At 34.6% G+C, this 23,347-nt stretch overlaps 4 protein-coding genes and 1 non-coding gene across 5 annotated transcripts; 3 read left to right on the top strand and 2 right to left on the bottom strand.

Annotated features, from left to right (window-relative positions):
- The first annotated feature begins 1,576 nt into the window (after positions 1 to 1,576).
- LOC120270107 (flavin mononucleotide hydrolase 1, chloroplatic) lies at positions 1,577 to 5,898 on the top strand. The gene is given in 9 exon segments (XM_039277128.1): positions 1,577 to 1,836; positions 2,319 to 2,403; positions 3,016 to 3,058; positions 3,600 to 3,721; positions 3,724 to 3,862; positions 4,126 to 4,213; positions 4,622 to 4,754; positions 5,406 to 5,442; positions 5,570 to 5,898. Coding segments are annotated over 7 exon segments (783 nt in total). The 5' UTR covers positions 1,577 to 1,651; the 3' UTR covers positions 4,743 to 4,754; positions 5,406 to 5,442; positions 5,570 to 5,898.
- A 1,919-nt stretch (positions 5,899 to 7,817) lies between these two features.
- Positions 7,818 to 13,043, top strand: LOC120270009 (transcription factor bHLH128-like). Its single transcript, XM_039277017.1, has 6 exons — positions 7,818 to 8,267; positions 10,467 to 10,789; positions 11,451 to 11,582; positions 11,858 to 11,923; positions 12,099 to 12,167; positions 12,718 to 13,043. The coding sequence occupies exons 1-6, from the start codon at positions 7,907 to 7,909 to the stop codon at positions 12,772 to 12,774; spliced, it is 1,008 nt and encodes a 335-aa protein (XP_039132951.1). The 5' UTR covers positions 7,818 to 7,906; the 3' UTR covers positions 12,775 to 13,043.
- Positions 13,044 to 13,493: 450 nt separating this feature from the next.
- Positions 13,494 to 18,290, bottom strand: LOC120270656 (receptor protein kinase-like protein ZAR1). Its single transcript, XM_039277715.1, has 2 exons — positions 16,365 to 18,290; positions 13,494 to 14,395 (listed from the first exon to the last, which is right to left on the bottom strand). Exons 1-2 carry the CDS (start codon positions 17,869 to 17,871, stop codon positions 13,725 to 13,727), a joined length of 2,178 nt encoding a protein of 725 aa, XP_039133649.1. The 5' UTR covers positions 17,872 to 18,290; the 3' UTR covers positions 13,494 to 13,724.
- Positions 18,291 to 21,465: 3,175 nt separating this feature from the next.
- TRNAK-CUU lies at positions 21,466 to 21,538 on the bottom strand. Its single transcript has one exon. It is a non-coding gene; the product is annotated as a tRNA-Lys (tRNA).
- Positions 21,539 to 21,631: 93 nt separating this feature from the next.
- LOC120270812 (cycloeucalenol cycloisomerase-like) lies at positions 21,632 to 23,136 on the top strand. Its single transcript, XM_039277873.1, has 5 exons — positions 21,632 to 21,746; positions 21,831 to 21,991; positions 22,570 to 22,653; positions 22,813 to 22,854; positions 22,999 to 23,136. The coding sequence occupies exons 1-5, from the start codon at positions 21,740 to 21,742 to the stop codon at positions 23,119 to 23,121; spliced, it is 417 nt and encodes a 138-aa protein (XP_039133807.1). The 5' UTR covers positions 21,632 to 21,739; the 3' UTR covers positions 23,122 to 23,136.
- Positions 23,137 to 23,347: the final 211 nt, after the last annotated feature.

Below are 23,347 nucleotides of genomic sequence, written 5' to 3'. Positions count from 1 at the left end.
CATTTTAGAATGAACCAAGATGTTTGGAGCCAAACCTACCACTACTCCATTGTCTACTTCTGTCTCCTTGAAATTGCATGATGGTTCTGTTGTAGTTGATGCTATAGAATTCCGCCAAACTGTTGGGTCTTTGCAATATTTGGCTTTAACTCGTCCAGATATTAGTTTTACTGTCAATCGGCTCTCTCAATTCATGCACAAGCCTACTACACATCATCAAACTGCATTAAAGCGTGTTCTTAGATACTTAAAAGGGACGCTTTTTCATGGTTTGAATATTCATCATGAGTCTACATTTATGCTCTCTGGTTTTTCTGATTCGGACTAGGCCGGCAATCCGGATGACAAGACATCTACTTCAGCATATATTATTTGCATTGACAACACTCCTATTTCTTGGAGCTCTAAGAAACAACGAACAGTGGCTCGTTCTTCCACCGAGGCTGAATATCGTGCGATTGCTTCCACAGTTTCTGAACTTTCTTAGATTTAATCGTCACTTTCAGAATTACATCTTCCCATTCCAGCTCAACCCACAGTCTATTGTGACAATCTTAGTGCCACTTACACAATGGAGTTCTCCTCTATATGCTTGTTCATCTCGTGCCTACTTTCTTTATAGGCAAGAGAAAAAATAAAACTAAAGAGTCATGTTTGTATCGGCGTCTGAGTTGGATGAATCAACGGTTGGCATCACTCAAAACTATCTTTCTTTTGTTTTAAACCCTTGTTAAAGTAAATTAAATTTTAAAATTTACTTTTTAATACCTATAAGGGTTGTTTGATTCACTATAATGAGATCAATTATAGACCCAGAAATGTTGTGGTGTTTGGTTGAGAACTCATCTTTAGTAATGTGTGAAAATTTTTAAAATACTCTTATCTCTACATTTTTGAATAAATTTAAATTAAAAATAAAATAAAATAAAATTTTAGGATAAAATAATTAATTTTGAAATTAAAAAATAAAATTTTAATTTTATAATTTTAAAAAAACTTTTATATCTAAAATTTTGCATAAATTGAAAGTTAAGATAAAATAAAATTTTATGCATGAAAAAAATTAATTATAATATAATAAATTAATTTTTAAAAATTAAAGATATTCCCAAAATAAAATCATTCAAAATTAATTTTTTTTATTCAACTGATAAAATATGCTGTAGCATATTTATCTAGAAAAAATTTCAAACTACCAACTAGCCACTACGTGATCGAAAATAGTCACCTGTTTTGATGATAATATAATTTTTAATAATATTTTAAAGTTAGTAATCATAGATTATTATTAATATTACCAATGTCACCAGTCCAAATGTGTTAATTTTTTCATATTACGACAAGACAGTAAATTGAAAATATTACCACCAACAAACTGCCCATCCACGAATTACCATTAGTTATGGTAATTTCAATTTTGCTAATCAAACCGTGTATTTTTCATCTTAAGCAACGGCAAAATTATTCTTTTTTTTTTCATATTTTGTTTAGTAAATAAAAAATCACATCTGAAAAATTTACCATTATTCATCAAATTATTTAACCAATCAAAATTAGACATTTTTTCAGGGGTGTCTTCGCAAAAACTTCGAGGAATAACGAAGACGACGAACCCGTCATCGTTCCTCTTCGTCTCCTCCTCTTCCTCTCAATGGCATTGCTCTTCCAGCCAAGCGCCACAGTTCCACTCCCCAAGCTCCTCTCGAGGACGAGATCCATGGCCACCACCAGCTGCTCCCCCACCATGGCCTCACGGAAGCTGCCCATCTTGCTCTTCGACGTCATGGACACACTTGTCCGCGATCCTTTCTACGAAGATGTCCCCAATTTTTTCAAGTTCGCTTCCTTCTGATTTCCTCTTCTCCATTCCCTTTTATGTCTTGTGCTCTTGCTTGATTGGATTAACTTGTGGATTTTGGATTGCTTGCTATGAATTAATTGATGAATGGATGACGAGGATTTCGATTATTGCGTTGTTTATTGTTGAAAGGTTTTGAATTTCTTGGATAGATGTTTGGTTTGAGCATATTGATGAATTGGACTGGGATTATTGATAACTTCCTTCTTATTTGTATGTAATTTGATGTTTATTATGGAATTTTTTCAATATATATACTTATATGTACTCTTAATTATATACTTCTCTATTCCATAAAGTGACTACTTTTAGTGAATGAATCTCAACTTTGGTTATGGTTTCACAATGGGCTTTCAAAATGTTCCTTTTCTTTTGTTTGAGAGTTTCCAGTATTTTCTTTATTTGTAAGTACGTGCTATGGGCTTCTTACTCTGCTCGTTTGGTGAAATTTTTGTTGCAGAATGTCATTGAAAGAAATTTTGGAAGAAAAGCACCCCACTGCATGGGTTGAATTTGAGGAAGGGCTGATCAGTGAGGTATGCATAGTAATTTTGGAAAGAAGGATCAGAACACCAGTTCTTTGATATTTAAAGTTTAGTGAGAATAACCATATTACCTCCAGCATCTCTTCAATGTGACCTTGCTTTTAATTGTTCTTTTTCCCTTTTTTAATTTGATGTGGTGGGATATGATCTTTTGTTCATTTGGTTCTTGCATGATGTGCATCTGATTGATTGCAATTTGAGTAGCAGTAATGTGCGAAGGAACAACATGATAGAAGAATTGGATTTAAGTCTATGGAAACTTCCATCTTTTGACCACAAATTCAACTCGAAAGCCCAGAGATGTCACAGAAGGAATTGCAGTTCTGGTTACTTCATAAAGTCCCATTTGATAGTCTTGTGGATCTAAAACTAATTTTTTTCATAGAATAGATATAGTTTAGCTGTCGTTTACTTGTGAAATTTTCTGACTCTATTAATTTGTTCTCTTTTATATTCCTCGTTTTTTGTTTTGTTACATCTTCATGAAATTTTGATAAATTTCTTTTTCTTTTTTCCTTTGGATAGATTGAATCTTTGATATTCGAGATTAAGTGAACTAGGTGACAAATTGACTTAACAAGCTCTCTTCGCTTCTGCTTCAGATGGAGCTAGCTAATAAAATTCTTCAAAGATGGAAGACCTTTTGATTTGGAAGGTGAGAACTACTAGATCTAGCCTTGATAGCTAAACATCATATTACAATTTCAACCCTTCTTACTTAGAAGAAAGCAACACTATGAAATGCAAAAGAATGGCTGAATTATAGGATGTAATGAAATTTCTAACTGTCTAGAGACTAGAGAGATCAACTAAATTTTGAAGATGTTTTGTTCATAAATTTATATACTTTGTGTGTGTGTGTGTAGAATATTAAGACTCATCAAGTCTTCTTCCTCTTTCAGTGTTTCCCATATTTTTCTGAATGCATTTCATCAGTGAATGTTTTGTCACCTGACAGTTCTTATAATCATTTGTCTTCAAGATTGATTGTCTGCACTATGTGATACACTAAAATACTAAATAGAATATCTTAGGAACATCCATAGCTTTCCAAGGTTGAATCCTTTTTCTTTTCTTTTCTTTTTTTAAATAAATTTTTGAATCATTATGGTGTCTCAAATCATTGAATCTAATTGAAATTTGCTCCTGTGCATCCAGACATTTTGATGTCAACAAGCTGGATTGTTTTTTTGCAGGTCTCAAAGAATGCATGGTTAGGGGATATTGCTATATAAATGGCATTGAGGCATTGCTACAGAATTTGAAGCTAAACAACTATGAAATGCATGCTTTCACAAATTACCCAATTTGGTAAAAAGGTTGTGTAATTTATTCTTTTGACCTTTTGAGCTTGAAATAATTCAATCTTCATTTGTAACATCCTGTAGGTATACGCTGATTGAAGAGAAACTGAAACTTTCCAAGTATCTGTCTTGGACATTCTGTTCTTGTTTAACTGGTAAAATTTTTTCACCTTATGAATATTTTTTCCCTCAGGTCCCTCGAACTAGCACCCAGCATGGAAACAGCTTCTAATATACTGTGCCACAGCCTAATAATTCATGTTTTACCTATGCATCTTACTCCAGTGAATTCACAGTATTCTTTCTACTTTTACCAGAGATCCAGAATAGTAAATTTATCCACAAAAGGAATTTTTCTGCATTTCATGGACTTAATAAACTGAATACTAATTTATGAAGACATCTTCTTCATAAGCAGGAAAAAGGAAGCCTGCTCCAGATTCTTATGCTGAAGTCTTGACAAGACTGGGTGTTGATCCAGCAAATTGTGTATTCATTGATGATAGGTATTACTTGATACCTTTGTTCTCATCAGAATATGTTTTTGTGCTCAGCCTTCATCCCTTGTCCCTTTTCACTCAGAAAGAAAGAACCACCTTTCCTTGGTCTAATCAAATGATCTAACAAACATATTTATTGATGTTTCCCTTGACATCTAGAAAATTTACAATCCTTTGGTATTGAACTTGATTGATGTCTTTATCTTCCCAATTTTGGAAAAGCCTCTAGAAATCATCAGTTACTCATGACTTTAGAAAAGAAATGGATAGAGATCTTTGAAATTGATCCAGGGCCATTAATCATAAACCTAAGATGTTTGTTTATTCCATAATTAAACCCAAAAGGAATCCACTTATGTTATAGAACACAGTTTTTTCTGTAATTCCTTTCAATTGGTTTTCTGGTCATCTCAGGATCACAAATGTTGAGGCAGCAAAAAATGCAGGAATGGTGGGCCTGCAGTTCAAAAATGCAGATACCTTGAAAGAGGATCTATCCTTGTTAGGAATTGGATTAGTCACTCAAGACAATTGATATCTTTAAACGGTAAGACTTCTAGTCATGCTTGAACAAAATCTTATCACTTGGTTAATGGTAAATAGGAAGTTAACATCAAGTTTAAGCCTGTTTGGTCACTGTGATGTATGTGGTTCTAGGCTCACATCCAGACCTTTTTTAATTAGAAACAAACAAATAAACAGGATATACATACATATTTTTTTAATTGTGAATGAGTCATGCATCACTCTGTCAATATGTCATATGATAGTGATTACATTAAACTAATCCTCAATTTTTAAAGAGTGGTGATTACCTAAAGATTAATTTATTAATAATCTGTCACCTCATCTATGAACTCTGATGATAGCTCAGATTTTCTCTTCATAAGTTATTCTTATATATATAGAGAGAAGAGAAGGCTTTACATCTTCTTAAAGTCGTAGAGAAAGAAAGTGGGGACATTTTTGATTGGTTCCTTTACTTCAAAGTACAATCATAGTTGTATGACCTAATTAACATGTACTTTATTTTATTTTCTATGTACTTCTAAAGAGAAAGTACCACTCTGGTGGCTTCTGATGCTTTCAGCATTAAGCTTAGTTTAAGCAACATTATTTATTGTCTAAATGAAATATACATTAAGTTGTGATTAATTAGATAAATCTAAAACCCTAATAATTCATTTATTAAAAACAGGTGCTGCAACTGTAAATGATTGCTACTGAAGAACAAGGTACAGTATCTATTCTCTGGTTCTATATCTCCCAAATTAACAGACAAAAGGAATCAAATCATAAGTACATGACCATTACTTCAATTTTGGAATTATTGATTGATTTAACAGGCCAACACCCTAACAGGAAATGGCAGGTATCAATTGAAGGTCATCCCTTAAACTATCACTTTCATGTTGTTTCCATGTTAAGCTCTGCATGGTTCTTGTTCCTCAACTCCCAAGTCACTTGTGGTAATATTATTCTTCCTATTTCTTCTTAACTTACATTTCATGCATTTTTTTTTCTTTTGAAACTCTTTATTAATATCTTAAGATGGTTGTATCATGTGCAATTCAAGTTTGGCTCAAGTTCAATAAAGAAATTTTCTTAAACTCTTTATTTATATTTTTTTCATTGAATTTATCATGTGTAATTTGGGTTTAGCTCAAGTTTAATAGAAAATTTTCATGAAAGTTTATTATACTGGTTTTTGTGGATAGTATTACTGTATAAGTTTTAATGACTCATGAGGAAATGATAATTCTACCGTGGTTATTTTATTTTTAAGTAATTTAACATGTTTGTGGTTAACCAGTATTCATGAAATCACAGGAATTTTTTTTAAAAAAAAAGAAAAGAAAAATCACATATAAAATTAAAAATTTAAGCGTAACTTTATATTATAAAGTTTAGTGATATGATGATAATAAATCTCAGTTGAGGATGACAGCCATTAAAGACTCTCCATTTACTAGGCTTCACATGTATCACCACCCACTTTCATTGTTTCCTATCAAATTTTTTTTATTTTATAATATTGTAATTTTTCTATTATATATATTTTCTTTTTTGAAGTATATTTTTTTAATCTATGTTTATTAAAAAGAAAACCTTAAAACCTTTTTTATTAAAAAAATTATTAAAAGTTGTGCTGGTAATAATACGGTTTTATTCATTAAATTGAATTGTTTGTTTAATGTTTATATCGAAAAATAAAAAAGATGAGACTTGAGAGGTTGATCTATAAGATTAACATTAAAAGGTTTACATAAAAATTTGGATGGCTTTAGATCATGTTTTTGATGGAAGAAACAAAAATTTTTTGGGATAAAAGCGAATAAGTTATGATTAAAAATATAGGTACAATATTCTATTTAGTCATTCTAATGTAATTAATTTATCTTTTTAATTTTTTTTTTTTTAATATTTAAAAAATATGAGTTTTTTTCTAATGTAATTTGTTTCTAAAAAGTTAAAAAGGGATTTATATTTCTCAAATATTAAAATAAAGAAGTCAAATAAATTAATTATATTACAAGGTTCTAAATAAAATATTTTGTCAAAAATATATACAGAATTTTTAAATATATCACGCGCACGGGAAAACTCATCTAATGCAGTTGCGTGTACTGCAGTTCTTTTTGAGGATTATAAAACATTACCTTTTTAATATAACAGAATTAGATAAATATATAAACATATCAAGCACTCATGATTGGCTGGACTGCTATAGAAATATCAAGGTTAATGGAGGTAACAAACCTCACTTAAATGCTCTTCCATGACTTTTTTGGCATTTATCATATATTATATTTGAATGGCTTGTCCATCAAAACAGTATCTTCAATGTTAACTTTATAAAGTGAAACTAGAACATGATTTTTTTTAATAAAAAAATTCCCTGGTTTACTCCTTATTTATTTATTTATTTTGTCAGTTATTTAAATTTCACAACCTTTTTTTTTTAAGTTTTCATTTATTCAGTTGAAAAAAACTTCGGAATTACTTGCCATTTGTCTGTAGCATCTAAACCATTTCAAATAAATTTACAATTATTATTTAAAAAATTTATTTTTTTAACAAAAAAACAAACATCTCTTTCATTAAAAAATAAATAAGTATTTTTTTCAGTTTTTTTATCTGTTGTAATTAATTAGGCACAAAAAAATTGAGTTATTTCACAAAATTTTATAAAAAAATTATTTATTTTTTAAAAATTAATCGTAATTTATATTTTCACATTTCTCTCATATTTAATTACAACAATAGAGTTGAATAGAATATTAAAAATAATTTTGAAAAAAATAATAAATATTTATTGATATTAAAAAAATTACAGATAAAAAAATTATAGATTAGAAGAAATATAAAAATGCACCACGTTTTTTAAGAATTGCTCTCTTACCCTACACCTTAGTAAGGGAGCAGGGTATAACTCCACTGCATTAAATTTTTACAATAAATATATATTATTTTTTATTATCATTATTTAAAATAAAAATATAAAAAAAATAAAAAACCATCCCTAAAACTTAGCTTATTTGTGTGTGTGTGTTTTTTTGTCTTAAAAATATTCTTTCACTCCCTCCCTCCCTCTATAAATACCCCCTCAAAAAATTTCCATCTTTTCGCTCCATCGATCCATCCTCACTTCCTCTTCTCCCAACGAAACCCAATCCCCAGCAGCTCCCACTCCGATCGATGTACCCATCTCCTCACCGCTCTTCCGGCCCTCCCACCGGCCTCGCTCGCTATGGCTCCGCTCCGGGCTCCCTCCTCGCTTCCATCGCCGAATCCATCATCTCCTCCTCCACTCCCACCCCAACCCTCTCCTCCTCTTCCACCACTCCAATCGGATCCGATCACCCCTCTCTCATCCCCCGCTTCTTCTCCGCCGATTCCTCCGACTCCCCCTGCAAACCCTCCCCCGATCCTCACCCTTTCTCACTCGATCCCCTCCCCTCCGCCTCCGCCGCCGCCGTCGCCATCGATCACCGCCCTAATCTCATCCGCCACAGCAGCTCCCCCGCCGGCTTCTTCTCCCATCTTATGCTCGATAATGGTCAGTCTTCTCTTCCCTTCTTCTCCTCCTCTCATACGTGGCTGTTTCTTATTGGTTATCTTGCTGTGTGTTTCCTGTTTGTTGCTCTACACCCGATCTACACGAATAATTTTCCCCGCTTTTTTAGCGAATATTTTATTTTATTAATGCTCATCGATCGTCTGCGAGTTAGTTTAATTAACCTCGACTCGAGGCGGTGCAAACGTGCACCACACATGGCACGTGCTCCTAGCCAGTCACTGATCGCCACGTGTCGTTTAGTGTCTTTTTTTTTTAAAAAAAAATTAGCATCGTGTGACGGGGTGGAGTTACCGTTGACTGGTGGTCGGTGAAATGTCGCTTTTGCCCTTGGGTTCGATGAGTGTAGCCTGTTATTGGATCGTTAACCCAATCTTAGTCTTATCTCTTTGGGTCTTGTCAAGTGACAGTGATTCCAGGTTGTTAGTGGACATTGGAGTTTGAGGCTATGATTTTCTTGCGTTTTGCTTCACTTGGTTTGTGTGTTTTTTTTTGGAATTTTGTAATGTTTGATGTTATTGGACCCAAAAAAAAGGTTTGAAATTTGACCACCTTTTATGTTTTTTTGAATTATTTGAGAATATATATAGTTGAGATTAAGAAAAAAAAAATAGTAGCTTATTTGTGTTAATAGACAAATCAATGCGGGCCATGTGTGTGTGTGTGTTTTTTTTAATTTCTGACTATAATGGTTTATTATTTTGTCTTTGTCTTTGTCTTGTGTCAACTTTTATAATATATATAAAGGTTTATAGTTTGATGGATTATTATAAGAAAATTCATTGTTGAGATTAATAAAAAGAAGATTTTTATTATGATTACTTTTTAGATTGGTTTATGTTTCTTAAATAAACTAGTCTAAATAAGAGGCGGTAGTAGTTTATTCTGAAACAAGATTTTTTATATGTTTTCAAGTGGATCATAATAACCTACTTGCTAGTTGCTAGAGTGGAGTAAATGGCTCCTTTTTATGTTGTAATGTTTTCTTACTCTTTCTACTTTTCCTTTATATATCAACTTGCAAATGAAACACAAATGTGACAAAATCTCTATCCATCTCTTTTACTTGATATTTTTGGTTGAAAAAAAAAAAATATTTAATAAGCACTAAATTATGAGAAGAGAAGTGAGTACTGTAAGGAAAAGTAAGACAGGACTGTGTGTGTGTGTGTGGAGATAGTGGTGGATAGAGTGGCACCCATGTCAGAGTACTTATATATAGGCGTGATGGTGATGGGGTGTGTTTTTCCACATCACGTGAGGGTGTGGTTAGGAAGAGTGGGCACAAAACAAGGGTGTCTGGGTGTGGTTGTTTTCATAGGTAAGGACACCCAACAATAACATGCACGCCAATTGCAAGTGTGTACACAAGCTTACCCCGTGCCACAGGGAACCAAACAGTATGTAGATGTACATGTCCACTCACTGGCCAACCAATAAGGAAGACTTGAGGCCGTGGTGTTTGGACCTTCTGCTTCTCGGTGGAGCTGCTTGTTTAATTATTTAGATGTGAAAAGTTTGTTGGCTTCTAGTGCTTTTTGTCGCTGAGTCTGATTCTGGGTGCAAGGGGGAACTTTTGTTGTAGAGAAATGATTTGAACTTTGAAAGTGCCTAGTTTTAGCTGCTACTTGATGGTAGTTGTGAGATCTGGCACTGATGAATTATCTTGAAAGGAAGTGTCTTTTTGAACTAGAGGTTATCGTGCAAATAGATTTGTCTAATTCATCACTTGAACTAGAATGATGTTTTCTTTTTGAGGCATTAATCAACTGACACTTTGTATTTGCCAAGGTCTTCTTTATAATCATAATCATGTGGGGTTGTGACTTGCATTGGTGGAATCTTTGTATCACCATATTGGTGGTGGTGCTGTCTTTGAGGAAACATATCATTACTTTCAGAAACGCATGTGATTTGGCTATTTGGTATAGTTGCAGCAGAAATCTCCTGAAATCTGAATGCTTACGGAAGTTATTGGATCTTTTTACTGTATTATGATTCTAATGAGTAAGGCTTTATATATTCCCTCCTTTTACTGTTATTTCCCATTTGTGTTTTTTCCCAGAACATGTTTCCGTGGACCCATCATGATCTTGTAGATTTTTTGTCGGCTAGAATATCTTGCCTTTTTAGGAGTGGCTGAAAGAAAAAATACTCAAGCATGCTTTTTTTGTTTGACAGGTTATTCTGTTAACAGGGGGCTTGGTAATTACTCCCAAGTGGGTGCAGATGATGTTCGTTCAATGGCAAATAGAAGGTTGCAATCCCAGTTGAGCTTTTCAAGACAGGATTCTCTTTCACAAATCTCTGAGATCAGCATACCCGACATAGGTGACAGCATTGGCAATGGGAAGAGTACTGAAGATGTGGCACAATCCTACATTCAGAACTTTCCAATTGGCTCATGGGATGAGACAAATTCCATTGTGTTTTCTGCTCCAAGCAAACGGATAAAAGATAATAATGGGGATGCAATCCACAGTCTTAACAACCTTGAATCTCAGGTATTTTCAGTGGTTTCCAAAAATGGTTTTTAAAATCTGTGAATCTTGTTAGAAACTTAGAATTTGGAAAAGTATTTATGATATATAAATATATATATATATATATATGAGGGCACATCCTCAAGGGACATCCCTAAAATTTAAATCAAGTGAAAAAATCTAGGGACGTCCCGGTGTCATCGACTTTGCATCTAACTGTTACACCAAACAGTATTAAACACAATCAAACAAATAATAATAAGCATATATCAGCTTCTCAGTTGAGAAGTTCCTTTTTAAAAAAACAAACAAACAAATAATAAGCATGCACATGTACAGTAAACAACAGTATTTTTATACAGTTTTAAGTTTTATGTATACTACAGTTATTAGATGATAATTTAACGGCTATTATCAAACATTTTTAAAGAATAGTACCCTATATATATATATATAGTAGGGAACAACATTTTGCACTATTTATCATGTGACTGCATTTTTGGTGATTCATGCTGTACAATAGCTGAATTGCTTTAGTTCTTTCGAGCTGTTTATTTATTCTCCTGTCCCCGGTTAGCTTTATGTTTTTAAATACAAGGATTACTATTCATTTATTTCTTTCTTCTACCTATTTTAATGGATCACAAAATCATGTATCTAAATCATTATTAATGCTCTTCAGTTTAGCCTGCCAAAAACATCACTCGAGATGGCCAGCGTGGAGAAGCTCCTCCAAGGCCAGCAAGATTTCTTCCCTTTTAAGATCAGAGCCAAGCGTGGATGCGCAACACATCCTAGAAGCATAGCCGAGAGGGTAAATTTTCCAGGATCCAAAAGTATTATAGCGCTCCAAATTATCCATTCGATTTTTAATATGAATGTATGATAAATGTTGTGAAGCAGTTGAAAACAATTGAGAAGCTAGAAAGTATCATTGCCTATATTATGCATATTATCATTTAGAAAAAGTGAGTTAATGACTTAAATCAATAAGCATGTCCTTTCCAGCTTTATTTGGAATTTTCCTCATACTTTTGATTGTTAAATGTGTGTCCAACTATTGCAATGTTATTATGTGTTCAATTTCAGGAGAGGAGAACAAGAATCAGTGAAAAGTTGAGAAAGCTGCAAGAACTTGTTCCTAATATGGACAAGGTATGGTTTTTCATGCGTAGGTGTCGATTGTATGATTCTATATAAATTGTCAAAAGACGAGGTCTAGCTCTGCATCATAGTATAACACTTCACTAAATCTTTTCCTCAAAAGACTAGTATTATCAAATTAATGAAATGAATACTGGTTTATAATCTGCTTGCTGAATTCTTACAGCAAACAAACACATCAGATATGCTAGATTTGGCTGTTCAGCACATCAAGACACTGCAAGGCCAAGTTCAGGTGTGTTTGAATCACTTATTTTCTAATGCCTCTCTTGATTACAAGATTATTTTGTTTGCAAGGAATTTTAGATTTCTTTAGCCTGTCTGTATCCTTATGCCATCAAAAGTTACTGTTCTTACATGATTTTCTTAGTTTTTTAGTTAATTCACATCGTTGCCAGCAATATTAGTGGTGATGCAAGAAAATTGTGTGTTTAGAGTACAAATGAAATATTCTTTGAATGAACAGATGCATGTAGACCAGGCTACCCAATTTGTTTTCAAGTTATTCGTATTGTAACTGCATTATTTTGGCTCTTCTATTTCCTGATATCTCGATCTCATGTTTTAGTAATTCATTTTGATTCTTTAGCATTTTACAAATGTGAGGAACTCCAAACTTCTCTTTACATATTATTCCTAATTGAGTTGGAACTTTTTTTTGCCATTAATTTGAACAATTTATATTTAATACCATGAAAGTATGATTTTCAAAGAAACCATTACATTGTAATTGTATCACTTGATTTGATGATCAACATCATCTGCCTTTGGGTCTTGTTTCACAGAAACTCACCGAAGAACGAGCAAACTGCACCTGTGCAAGCAAGCAAGAAATGGCATGACTTAGAAGAAGAAGATCATGTTCAATATGTGTATAAGGATCTGTTCTAAGTTCTAATTTGTGTAATTTGGAGATGAGAGATTTTTCTAGATTTTGTTTGTTTGTTTGTTTGATTTAGTTTGACGCAGGATAAGTGTGTGTAGAAGAGAGGCAGGCTCATTGACTCCGTCTCATTGTATCATTCAGGTAATAAAAAGCACCATTATTGGTTTTGTATTTGGGCATTTGAGTATGTTATAAAGCGGCCTAGAGAATGCGTCTTAAAAGTTATTGAGTGTTGTATGCCTTTAAATAATGTATGGATATATATATGTAGAAACATGAAATAGTTAGCATACAATAATAGATTGATGGTATTTAAACAAGGGTTAAAGCTGATTTTGGTCTCAATATTTTAACCAATGGTCATCCTTCTTTATGTATTTAATAAATATCAATATATTTATTTTAAGCATTCTCATGATCGAGAGTTATTTGGATACATTAGAATATCACTATTTATGTTTTTAAATGCCGTACATTTTCTTTTTTAAATATAATATTATTTATCTACTTTATTAAAAAAAATTCAGGCATAAGAAGTGGTTGAAGATTGCACACTGCTTTAAAAAGAAGTGGGTGAATTTAACTGTGTAAATTACTGTTTACACCACTGGATGATCTACCATTGGATTCATATCCAATGGTTGATATAGGATTGTTCGTAGAATTATTATCTACTAACATTTTTAATAGACTGGTCCTTATATATATATATATATTCTTGATAATTGAGACTATATGTAATATTCATTCATAATCCTAAAAAAAAAAATAATAAAGAAAATAAAATAAAATAAAAATAAGAACAATAATCATTAAAAAAACAAAGACCCTCTTCAATCTTCATATACCATCGCTATCTTCATCATTTTCATCATCTCAATTAACACTATGTAATGCTCGATCTGATCATGTACCACCAATCCTATCAAGAGTCTCAGACACCGCCTTCATTCTCGGCCGTGCCTCGGGATCCGAATCCGTGCACGAGATCGCCACGTGGAAAACCCCCAGCACCTCCTTCTTCGCCTGCACCTCTCTAACCAACACCGGATCCAGAATCTCCGACAATGGCTTCGCCTCATCGAAGCATCTCCTCACCCATCTAACAAGCTCCGGCACCCCATCACTCCCCGCCGTCGAAGTCGACGGCGTCGCCGGGGACGAGAATTCCGGCGGCTTCCCGGTGAGCATCTCAAAGAGGATAAGCCCAAAAGAGTAGACATCGGACTTCTGGGACGGGCGCGCGGTGGGAAACCTAGATTCCGGCGCACGGTAAGGGTTAGGGCGATCGAGAGGGGCGGATTTGGAGATGGGGAGAGCGGCGCCGATGAAGCCACCGGGGGTACCGGAGGAGGAGGAGGAGGGGGCTTCGTTGCCGGCGATGGAGATGAGGCGGATGAGACCGAAGTCAGAGATGTAGGGATTGTAGTCGGCGTCGAGGAGGATGTTGGATGGTTTGATGTCGCCATGGACGAACTTCCGGGGATTGCATTCGTGGAGATGAGATAAACCTCGACCTGTTCCTTTTATTATCTTTAGCCTTGCGTTCCATGTTATACTTCCTTGCCCTGCCCTTCCTGCATTTATTTTTTTATTTATTTATTTATTTATTATTATTTTTTAAAAAAAATGAATTATGTGGGAATATTTCTAGAAGTATATGTTGGCCTCACGGCATATTCGATCTTTTATTTATAATATATAAAGTGAGGACATGATATTGTTGAGCTTACATTAAAACAGAAAAGAAAGGTATATGTTGGTTTTTTTTAAAAAAAAAAATTGTTTTAAATTTTATATTATGATGGTTTTTAAATGGTGGGACAATAAAACACCCTAAATTAACAAAATAAATATATTTTTCTAATATTGTTTTAAAACATACTAATATTTAATATTAATTAAATTAAATTCTGGTCTTTTTTTCAATTTGAAACAAATTCAAACAATCAAAGTCTTAAATCCAATGTAACCTAACTTTTCATAACCTAATCAACTACCATGCAGAGGATTATATATATATACTAATTTCTTATTATAAAAGGCTACAGCTAATAAAGGAAGAGGTCATGATGAGAAGAGCAACATCACAGTTTATAAATGGTAACATTACCTAAATGTCAAAAAAGCAAAGATCTTATCTTATCATCCATTATTTTAATAAAAACCATAAATACCAGGCAACCTAATGAGGCAATGTGACCAAGTTTGAAACCAGTCATTAGTGTTTTTCCAAAAATGAGCGTCTCAGCAGTTAAGAAAAGGCAGACATGCACAAATCTCAACGGAGCAAGTGAGAGTGGGTCCGCGCACACATAAGTGCTGGGATCACCCGCACATAACCACTACTCACTCCCAGAAATGCACTCTCATTTAATATTCGAACTCTACCACTTATGAAGGGTTTCATTAGAGATCCGACTACCAACAGACCACTTGATCGTTGGTTACCGGTCATTGACACTGAAACTAGAAAGCACAAAGCACACATAAACCCAATTGCCTCGTGAACATATTGAAGAAGGATGAGCGGTGGGTAGCCAACAAAAGGACATTCATCAGTCCTTGAGACAAAACAGTCCTGACACTAAGAAAAATGAAAAAGATTCCTTATAGCTCAAATGGTTCTTTCCACCACCAGCCCACCTCTTTCTTTTAGTTTCCTTTACAAATATATATAAATCTACTCCATATAAGAATAGGAAAGCTGCTCAACAACCTTTCATGGTTCAAACTTTGATACCACTCAAAAGGACTAACCAGTCTAACCCCTTTGTTTCCACCTACACTTTTGCAACTTCTTTAGCCTACTCAAAGGGTCACCTTTGACAATAAAGCCTGCGCTCAATGACTCTCACACAAGGTGTCCACTGATTATCCCAATCAAAAGCAAAAGATAACCTTTCTACCTTTCTATATATATATATATATATATATATAATTCATCCTTTCTTATTCTCTATGTAAAGTGTAAACACTATCTAAATTGTGCTAAGCTATATGACTAACTGTAATTAAGTATAAAAAGAGGCAGAAACATCTTGTGAAGTATTTCCATTTAAATTCAAGTATGTCAATCCCAAATTAAAGGGTTTAATCTATGCAATAAGATATCATTTTGCATTTTTGTTTTCAATTTTCTTTAGAACATAATTAACAGGCTAAGTGGTCCATTCCCAAACAGAGGCCTAACCATCTCCATCTAGTGATATAGATATAATAAAAAATATATAGAAAACTTTATTCAAGTTAAAACAAAAAATTAATTCAGAATGGACAATTACTAACTATATCCCCAAACTACAAAACCAAAATTTTTTTTTTAAGAAGCATTTCTACTCTTTATTTCAGATTTTGTTTCAAATATTTAAAATCAAAACTAGCAATTTTCATTTTATTTTTTTGTTTTCATTGATAAAAACGAATTAGCATTCAGATTGGAAAAGGATTCAATCAAGAAATTAATAAATAAATAAAAAAGAGAGAAAATGGAGGGAAATAAGAGGAACAGAGAGAGAGAGAGAGAGAGAGAGTAGTAGTACTAACCTCGAAGAGCAGTAGCCAAATTCCCATTGGAAATGAAGTCAGTGATGAGAAGCTTCTCATCCTGCGCCCAATAGTACGCTCTGAGCCGCACTATGTTCGGGTGCTTCACTCTTCCAATTGCCTGCGCCTCCGCCGAGAACTCCTTGTATCTCTGCGCCCCACCCTCCCCCAACCTCCTCACCGCCACTGGAATGCCGTTGCCCAGCACCACCTTGTATACAATTCCCAACCCACTCTTCCCCAGCACGTACGCTGATGCCCTCAATAGCTCATCCAATTCGAATGAGAATCCTTTGTCTATAGCTACCAGTTCTCCTTCTCCACCTCCTCCTCCTCCTCCTCCATCTCCCTTATCCGATTCCCCTTCATCTGAACCAATCCCAGCCCGCCAGCATCCACAGATCGCACTGTTGCCATCGCCACCTAGCTTGCTCCGGCCGGTGCAGCTGCAGCCGTTGCCCTGGTCCTTCACCTTCCAGTACACGTAGACAGCGATCAGCCCGATTAGGGCTACGCCGACTGCATCGGCGATGGAGATCAGGATGATGAGACCTGGACGGAGCCCGTGTTTCTCCGGTGGGGTACCCGTTGTCGGAGATGGAATCTGTCCCCCAGGTGGTGCTGGGGCCACGTTGTTCTGACAGGGGTTTTGGAGTGGGAATCCGCAGAGGAGTGGGTTGTTGAGAAAAGCAGTGGGACCTTGGTTGACGAGAGATCCAGTCTGCGGGATCTCGCCGGAGAGGTTGTTGAACCGGAGGTCGAGGCTGACGTCCGGCGGGAGGCGGCCGAGAGAAGTCGGGATCTCACCGGAGAAGTGATTGTGGGAGAGGTTGAGTGTGCCGACGAGGGATCCGAGTTCGCCAAGGTCCGTCGGGATCGATCCGTTGAATTGATTGGAAGAGAGGTCAAGCTGAGAGAGACTCTCCATCTCCGGCCAGATCCCGGCAGGGATCTCACCGTAAATACGGTTTCGAGCGAGTAACAACCGCTGGAGCTGCCGGCAGTGACGGAGATCAAGTGGGATCGTGCCGGAGATGGAATTCTTGGATAGATCGAGGTTTTGGAGCCGGGGGAGATCGCAGAGAGACGGAGGGATGGAGCCGGAGAGGTTGTTATCATACAAGAAGAGCGAATGAAGGGAAGTAGCATTGAAGAGCTCGGACGGAATGTGACCTGAGAGGCGATTTCCATGAAGATTAAGGCGGCGGAGATAGAGGAGAGAGCCGAGCTCCGACGGGATATAGCCGGAGAGGTTCTTGCCGGAGACGGCGACGCCAACGACACGAGGATTCCCACTAATGTTAGCGCACGAAACTCCCGGCCATCGGCAAGGATCCTCATCATCCTCGTTCCACGTCACCAAGGCATTGGCCGGGTCGGAGCTCACCGCCGCTTTGAACGTCAGCAACGTGAGCCCATCCGGCGTGAGCGCCATGGAGCTACGCTTCGTTCCACTGCTCCCAAACCCTAGAATCATCAAAGCCCAAACGAAGGCATAGAACTCCATTGATGGACCTTCAAGCTCCGACGAGAGAGAGAAAGAAGACAAAGGACTCGTTATATAAGAGAGAGAATGTGTGGTGTTTGGTGGCACGGAGGATCATCGTAGCTTATCCTGCACCTTTAGTAGGACAAGGTCAGTTCCAGATTTAAAGGAGAGAGAATTTGTCTTTTTCCGTGGGTACAGGTTAAGGTAAATATATGGATGGTAGTATATAAGTTGGTGGGGTTTTGATTGCCGGTGGGGTCAGGGCTCCCGCCAAAAACCTAAGGCGTCGAAGGTACGTGAGTAGAGAGAAAGCAAAGTGAATTAGAAAAAATTTGGAAAATGGAAAATGGAAAATGGAAAATGGAAAACGGAAAATGGATTGGATGCTTGAAATATAAGGAAGGATTGAGGGGGGAGAGAATGAAAACATTTGGAAGTGAGATTAGTTGAGTGGGATTGGGATTGGGATTGATTTGAGAGGTGAATAATTTTGTTGGATTGATGAGAAAAACTTTGCTTGTTAGTTGATTAATACAATGAAATGGTTTTTGATTTGAAGGACCACTTGAGTGATCTAGTGGATAATTGGGATATAAGAGCATATTTTATAGTTTTCTTTTGTTTTTTCTTATTGTTTTCATTTTCATTCAGAAAAACAGAAGTTTCTTTTTTTTTTAAATTAATAATAAGTTGTATTTTATTTAATTTTATAGTGTTTGTTTGATAAAAAGAAGAGAGAGGGAGAGATTATCAATTTTATTTCTTTAAAATGCATTTTGTCATTATGATTTATTTTTTTAAAAAAATTAATGATGTTGTAAATTAACAATATTATCCTTGACTGCTTAAAAATATGTATAATTAAAGTCCCATGGTTTAAAAAGGACTGTAGAAGCAGTTTTTATTTTTAAATGGATCTATTTTTATTATTATTTTTTTGTACTGATTGGTTTTCTTAAAACTTCATGTCTAAACTGGCCCTTAATGAGGTATTAAAAAGGTTACAAAGAAATAAATCTTTCTCAAATAGTATTTTTTTTTTCCGTTTATAAAAATCTGAATTTAAAATTTTTTATTTAAAATATCAAAATTTCTATCACTTGTACCAACCAATTGTAGATTTTTTTTTTACTTCTGGTGGATATTTTATTTTTTAAATTTAAAATTTTGTTAATTTACTTTCAGTAAATGTCTTTGTGTCCAGTCATCTCCCGTTGTTCTTTTTTAATAAATTATAGTTTATTTATTTTATTTAAAAAATATTTGTATTTAATATCCATGTTTACATTGTTTTTTTTTAAATATAAACTATAACCATCTATATCCTCTTTTTTATTAATTTTGAATAATTACATTCACAACACAAATCAAATTTAAAAAAAATTTAAAAAAAAAACACGTTAATAATATAAATTTCATGTCTGAAACAGCAGCTTTATTATCTTATTTTTGTAATAAAAAATTGATGGTTGTTTGAAAGTGTGCATTATTATTAATATTATTAGCATCATCATGTGATGTATTATACCACTTCCCATGCAAGAAAGATAACTTAGAGAGAAAGACACGCCATTATTTTTCAATAAATAAAAAACTAAAAAAAAAAAAAATGTTATTATTATGGCCATCTCTTCAAGTATTATTATTGCCATACAAATATATTTACAATTAATGTTGCGGTGGAGTTCGTTGGGGAGCAATGATTGACACATCACTCTCACAATCCCTATATGTGTTTGAAGGACCATACCTTACTTGCCTTGCCCCTAAATATTTATAATGCTTTTAATTCCCAAAATATATTTGTTTGTAGTTTGTACCATCATTATTGATAAATTTTGAACTTTATTAAACGTATTTTTTTAAGTAAAATTATGTTTGAATCACGTTAGTTTTTTTGAAATTTTTATTTTTAACTAAATTGAACCATGTGTTTTCATCTTACTGTTATTGATAATTTTCATGTATTATCAAATTTTTTTTTAAATCATCCTCTTAATTATGGAATTTGCTTTTCAATTACCATTGGTTATTGAATTTTTATTATTTATGCATTTATTTATTTATTGTTTTTGATCGGACTGGACTATGTATGTATCAAAAGCTATATAAAGATAGATCTTTTCCAAGATGTTTTTATATATATAATGATTTGAATTCGAAATTACTTGTTTAAGTGACCCAAAATCTCTAACATATAAACCAGCTTTGTTGCTATTGAAATCTCATTTTTTTGCTTACTAAATTATGTATTTTAATCCAGTTATTATTTTTATAGTATTAACAACTGAAGTAGTCATTGATCTAATTAGATAATAAAAAAATAATTTTATTAAATAAAAATGGGCATTGTTTTAATTTCCGGTACACTTCACAAATGTGGCACTGCATGATCTAATCCACAAAATTAGAACTTGTTTTTTAATTGATATTATTTTAATAAATAATTTTAGATCTAAAGTAAACGTATGTAAATTTCCATTCATGTTTTAAAAATCTAAATCATTTGGTAAACAACTACTATACTAACCTAACCCACATGTTATGAATAATGTTATTATAAAATATAATCATATAATACACATATCTACACGTAAGTGACCCCATACAAATAGAGATAAAGATGGACTCTTGCTTTCAAAGCAAAGAGAATTAGAATGCATATAATCACTTTCACCCACTCTCTTTCCCAACAGATACTTTTCTAGTTAGTGTCCTTAAATGTGGGTTATGAAACTCAATGGCCTTCTTCTCATCATCATTATCAAAAAAACACTTTAATACATGCCATATATTAAATACAAAATTAATTAAATTCATAACCTTTTCATTTATATTTCCCACACAATCAAATGCCATTTGATCCCGTGGTACTAATCCCATTGTAAAAATGTGTTTTATAGAAACCTTCATTGTTCAAAATTTAAAATGTATTATACACAATAGTGTTAGATCTCTGGCTATGGGAGCAGATTTGTAGTCAATTTCTATATCAGGTGAGTGCGCATGAGCCGAATGATCAATCCCCATAGTGTGCACGACTTAACATATGAATTGTCCACTTTGTCAAACAAAAATGATTAATGGTGTCAGATCTCCCATTATGAAAACAGGCTTACAATAAATTCCCATATCAATAGAGTGAGTGGTGCGCACGAACTGACGTATAAATTGACCATTTTGTCAAAAAAATAATTAAAAAAAATTAAAATTTAAATTTTAATAGAAAAAAATTAAAAAATAATTAATTAATAGTGCTAGGTCTCCCATTATGAGAATGGGCTTAACAATAAATTCTCATATTAGTAGAGTGAGTGCGCATGAGCCGAATGATCAATTTTCATGCGCACGAATTGCCATATAATTTTTCTTTTTTGTCGACAAAATTAGACAATTAAACATTTTAATAGAGAAAAAGTAGACAAATAATGTGATCGAGAGGCGTCAGCCGCCCGTATACAGCACTGCATGGACGTAATGATTCAAATTTTTTAGTAGTCAAAAGCGATGCTGCATGAGTCGAATGATCAATCTTCATGGTGCGCACGAACTGACATATAAATTGACCATTTTGTCAAAAAAATAAAAATAAAATAAAAATAAAAAAATAAACGCCCACCGTGGGGCTCGAACCCACGACCACAAGGTTAAGAGCCTTGCGCTCTACCAACTGAGCTAGACGGGCTTTATGTCCCCAATTTCTGAAGTATAAATTTATTACAATTTAATGATCGATGGTGATTGCTGACGTAATCAGTGACAAGTACCTTCAAGTGGAAAGCAACCGGTAGTGCTGTGCCCACTCAGCTCTCGGCGGCGGCGGTTGCGGGCGTTGAACCGGAGATCCGTTTACCCGTCTTCTTCGACCCGGATCCGATACTACGTCATGGGCGGTAACCTCACCTCCCCACTTCTCACTCCAATGCCCAACCCTTCTCTCCTTCGTTTTTTAGGGTTTCTCCTTCTCTTCGTTGTAGGTCGACCGAGAACCCAGAAGAACAACGCCGATGCCATCGATCGTAGCTTGTGGCTCGCCTCCAATCCCAGTAAGCGCTGGGCTGAGGCCTTCTTCCTTCTCTACACTCCGTTTTGGCTCACTCTCTGCCTCGGCATTGTCGTCCCCTTCAAGCTCTACGAGGTCTTGTCATGCTTCTCATTCTCTCTGTTTGGTTTTCATGATAATTCTTGTTGTCTTTCTTTGATGCGGAAAGTGAGTTCTTTGACCATGTATTAATGCCTAGATTGTGATTTTTCAACGCTTGAATGGTGATGAATGGAAGTTTCTGATTAAATAAGTATATAATTGATGTGGATTGATGGGCTGACAGTCAAAAATCCGAACTTGTTTTTGGTTTGATCTATTTAAGTAATGTCTTTTTCTTTTACTTGCTTTTAGGCAAGTGTTCTAAGTACTTGTGGTACATGACATTGCCACCATGCCTTTCTCGGCAGAAAGGGGATTTTCACAGTCTTGAGAAAATGTCCTGCATTTATTGAATAGGATGGGCATTGCCTGACCAATTGCCTCTTTCATTCTATCACAGACCTGTAGTTTGTTTTCCTTCTGGATAATGTAAAATTATGTAGTTTGATATTTGGCTATTTTCTTCAAACATTTTATCTCTGTATATGTTTTTTTTTCAGTTGCCTTAAAATTGTCCTAGATGAATTCCTTGCTAGTGTTTCTATTGTATTAATAAACTGATCTGGTTGCAGAGCTTCACTGAACTGGAGTATTTACTTCTGGGATTAGTTTCAGCGGTCCCTTCGTTCTTGATACCCTTTGTACTCGTGGGAAAGGTCAATATTTTGTTTCATCTTTCAGACTGTTTTAATTACTATACACCTATGCTCATAATCTTGTCTGATTTGATTGTTTGCCGTAAGAACCTTTGATAATCGGAGTGTTCTGTGTGTTTTGCTTGTTCAAAGCTTTGATTTGTTGACTATATGTCACAGGCAGATAAAGGCAGACCCTTGAAGGATCGTTACTGGTTAAAGGTATTTTCTTTTAGATTCATCTGAGCTGCTTGTCACTCCCTGATTTCATTTCATATCATTTGGATGCTATCTTTTCTTTTCGACTGCTTTTCGAGTTAAATTCTGTTCAGGCTCATGCTGTAATGTATTTCTTTCTGATGGCAGGCACATCTTTGGATCATAATTTTCAGCTATGTAGGGAATTACTTTTGGACCCACTATTTCTTTACAGTACTGGGGGCATCATATACTTTCCCTTCAGTGGAGAATGAACAATGTAAGGACTAGAAATAATGTTGTTGAGTAGGTTCAAGTTGGCTGTTAATTTGGAATGATCAATGTTTTATATTTATTAGCATGGTGGATTTTCTTTCCGATTGTTGAGTCAAATTGAATGATATATTTTTCTTCACGACAGTTTTGCTGTTTTCCTGTGTTATTTGGCTCCTGATCCTGCTCTAATGATCATGGACCCCTTTTACTGAACTTATCAAATGCCAGTTTCCTAGTTCTT

The sequence above is a fragment of the Dioscorea cayenensis genome, chromosome 10, assembly GCF_009730915.1.
Source record: "Dioscorea cayenensis subsp. rotundata cultivar TDr96_F1 chromosome 10, TDr96_F1_v2_PseudoChromosome.rev07_lg8_w22 25.fasta, whole genome shotgun sequence".
NCBI classification, from domain to species: Eukaryota; Viridiplantae; Streptophyta; class Magnoliopsida; order Dioscoreales; family Dioscoreaceae; genus Dioscorea; species Dioscorea cayenensis.
The sequence above is the reverse complement of the archived record's forward strand: the minus strand, read 5'-3'. Positions and strand labels throughout refer to the sequence as shown.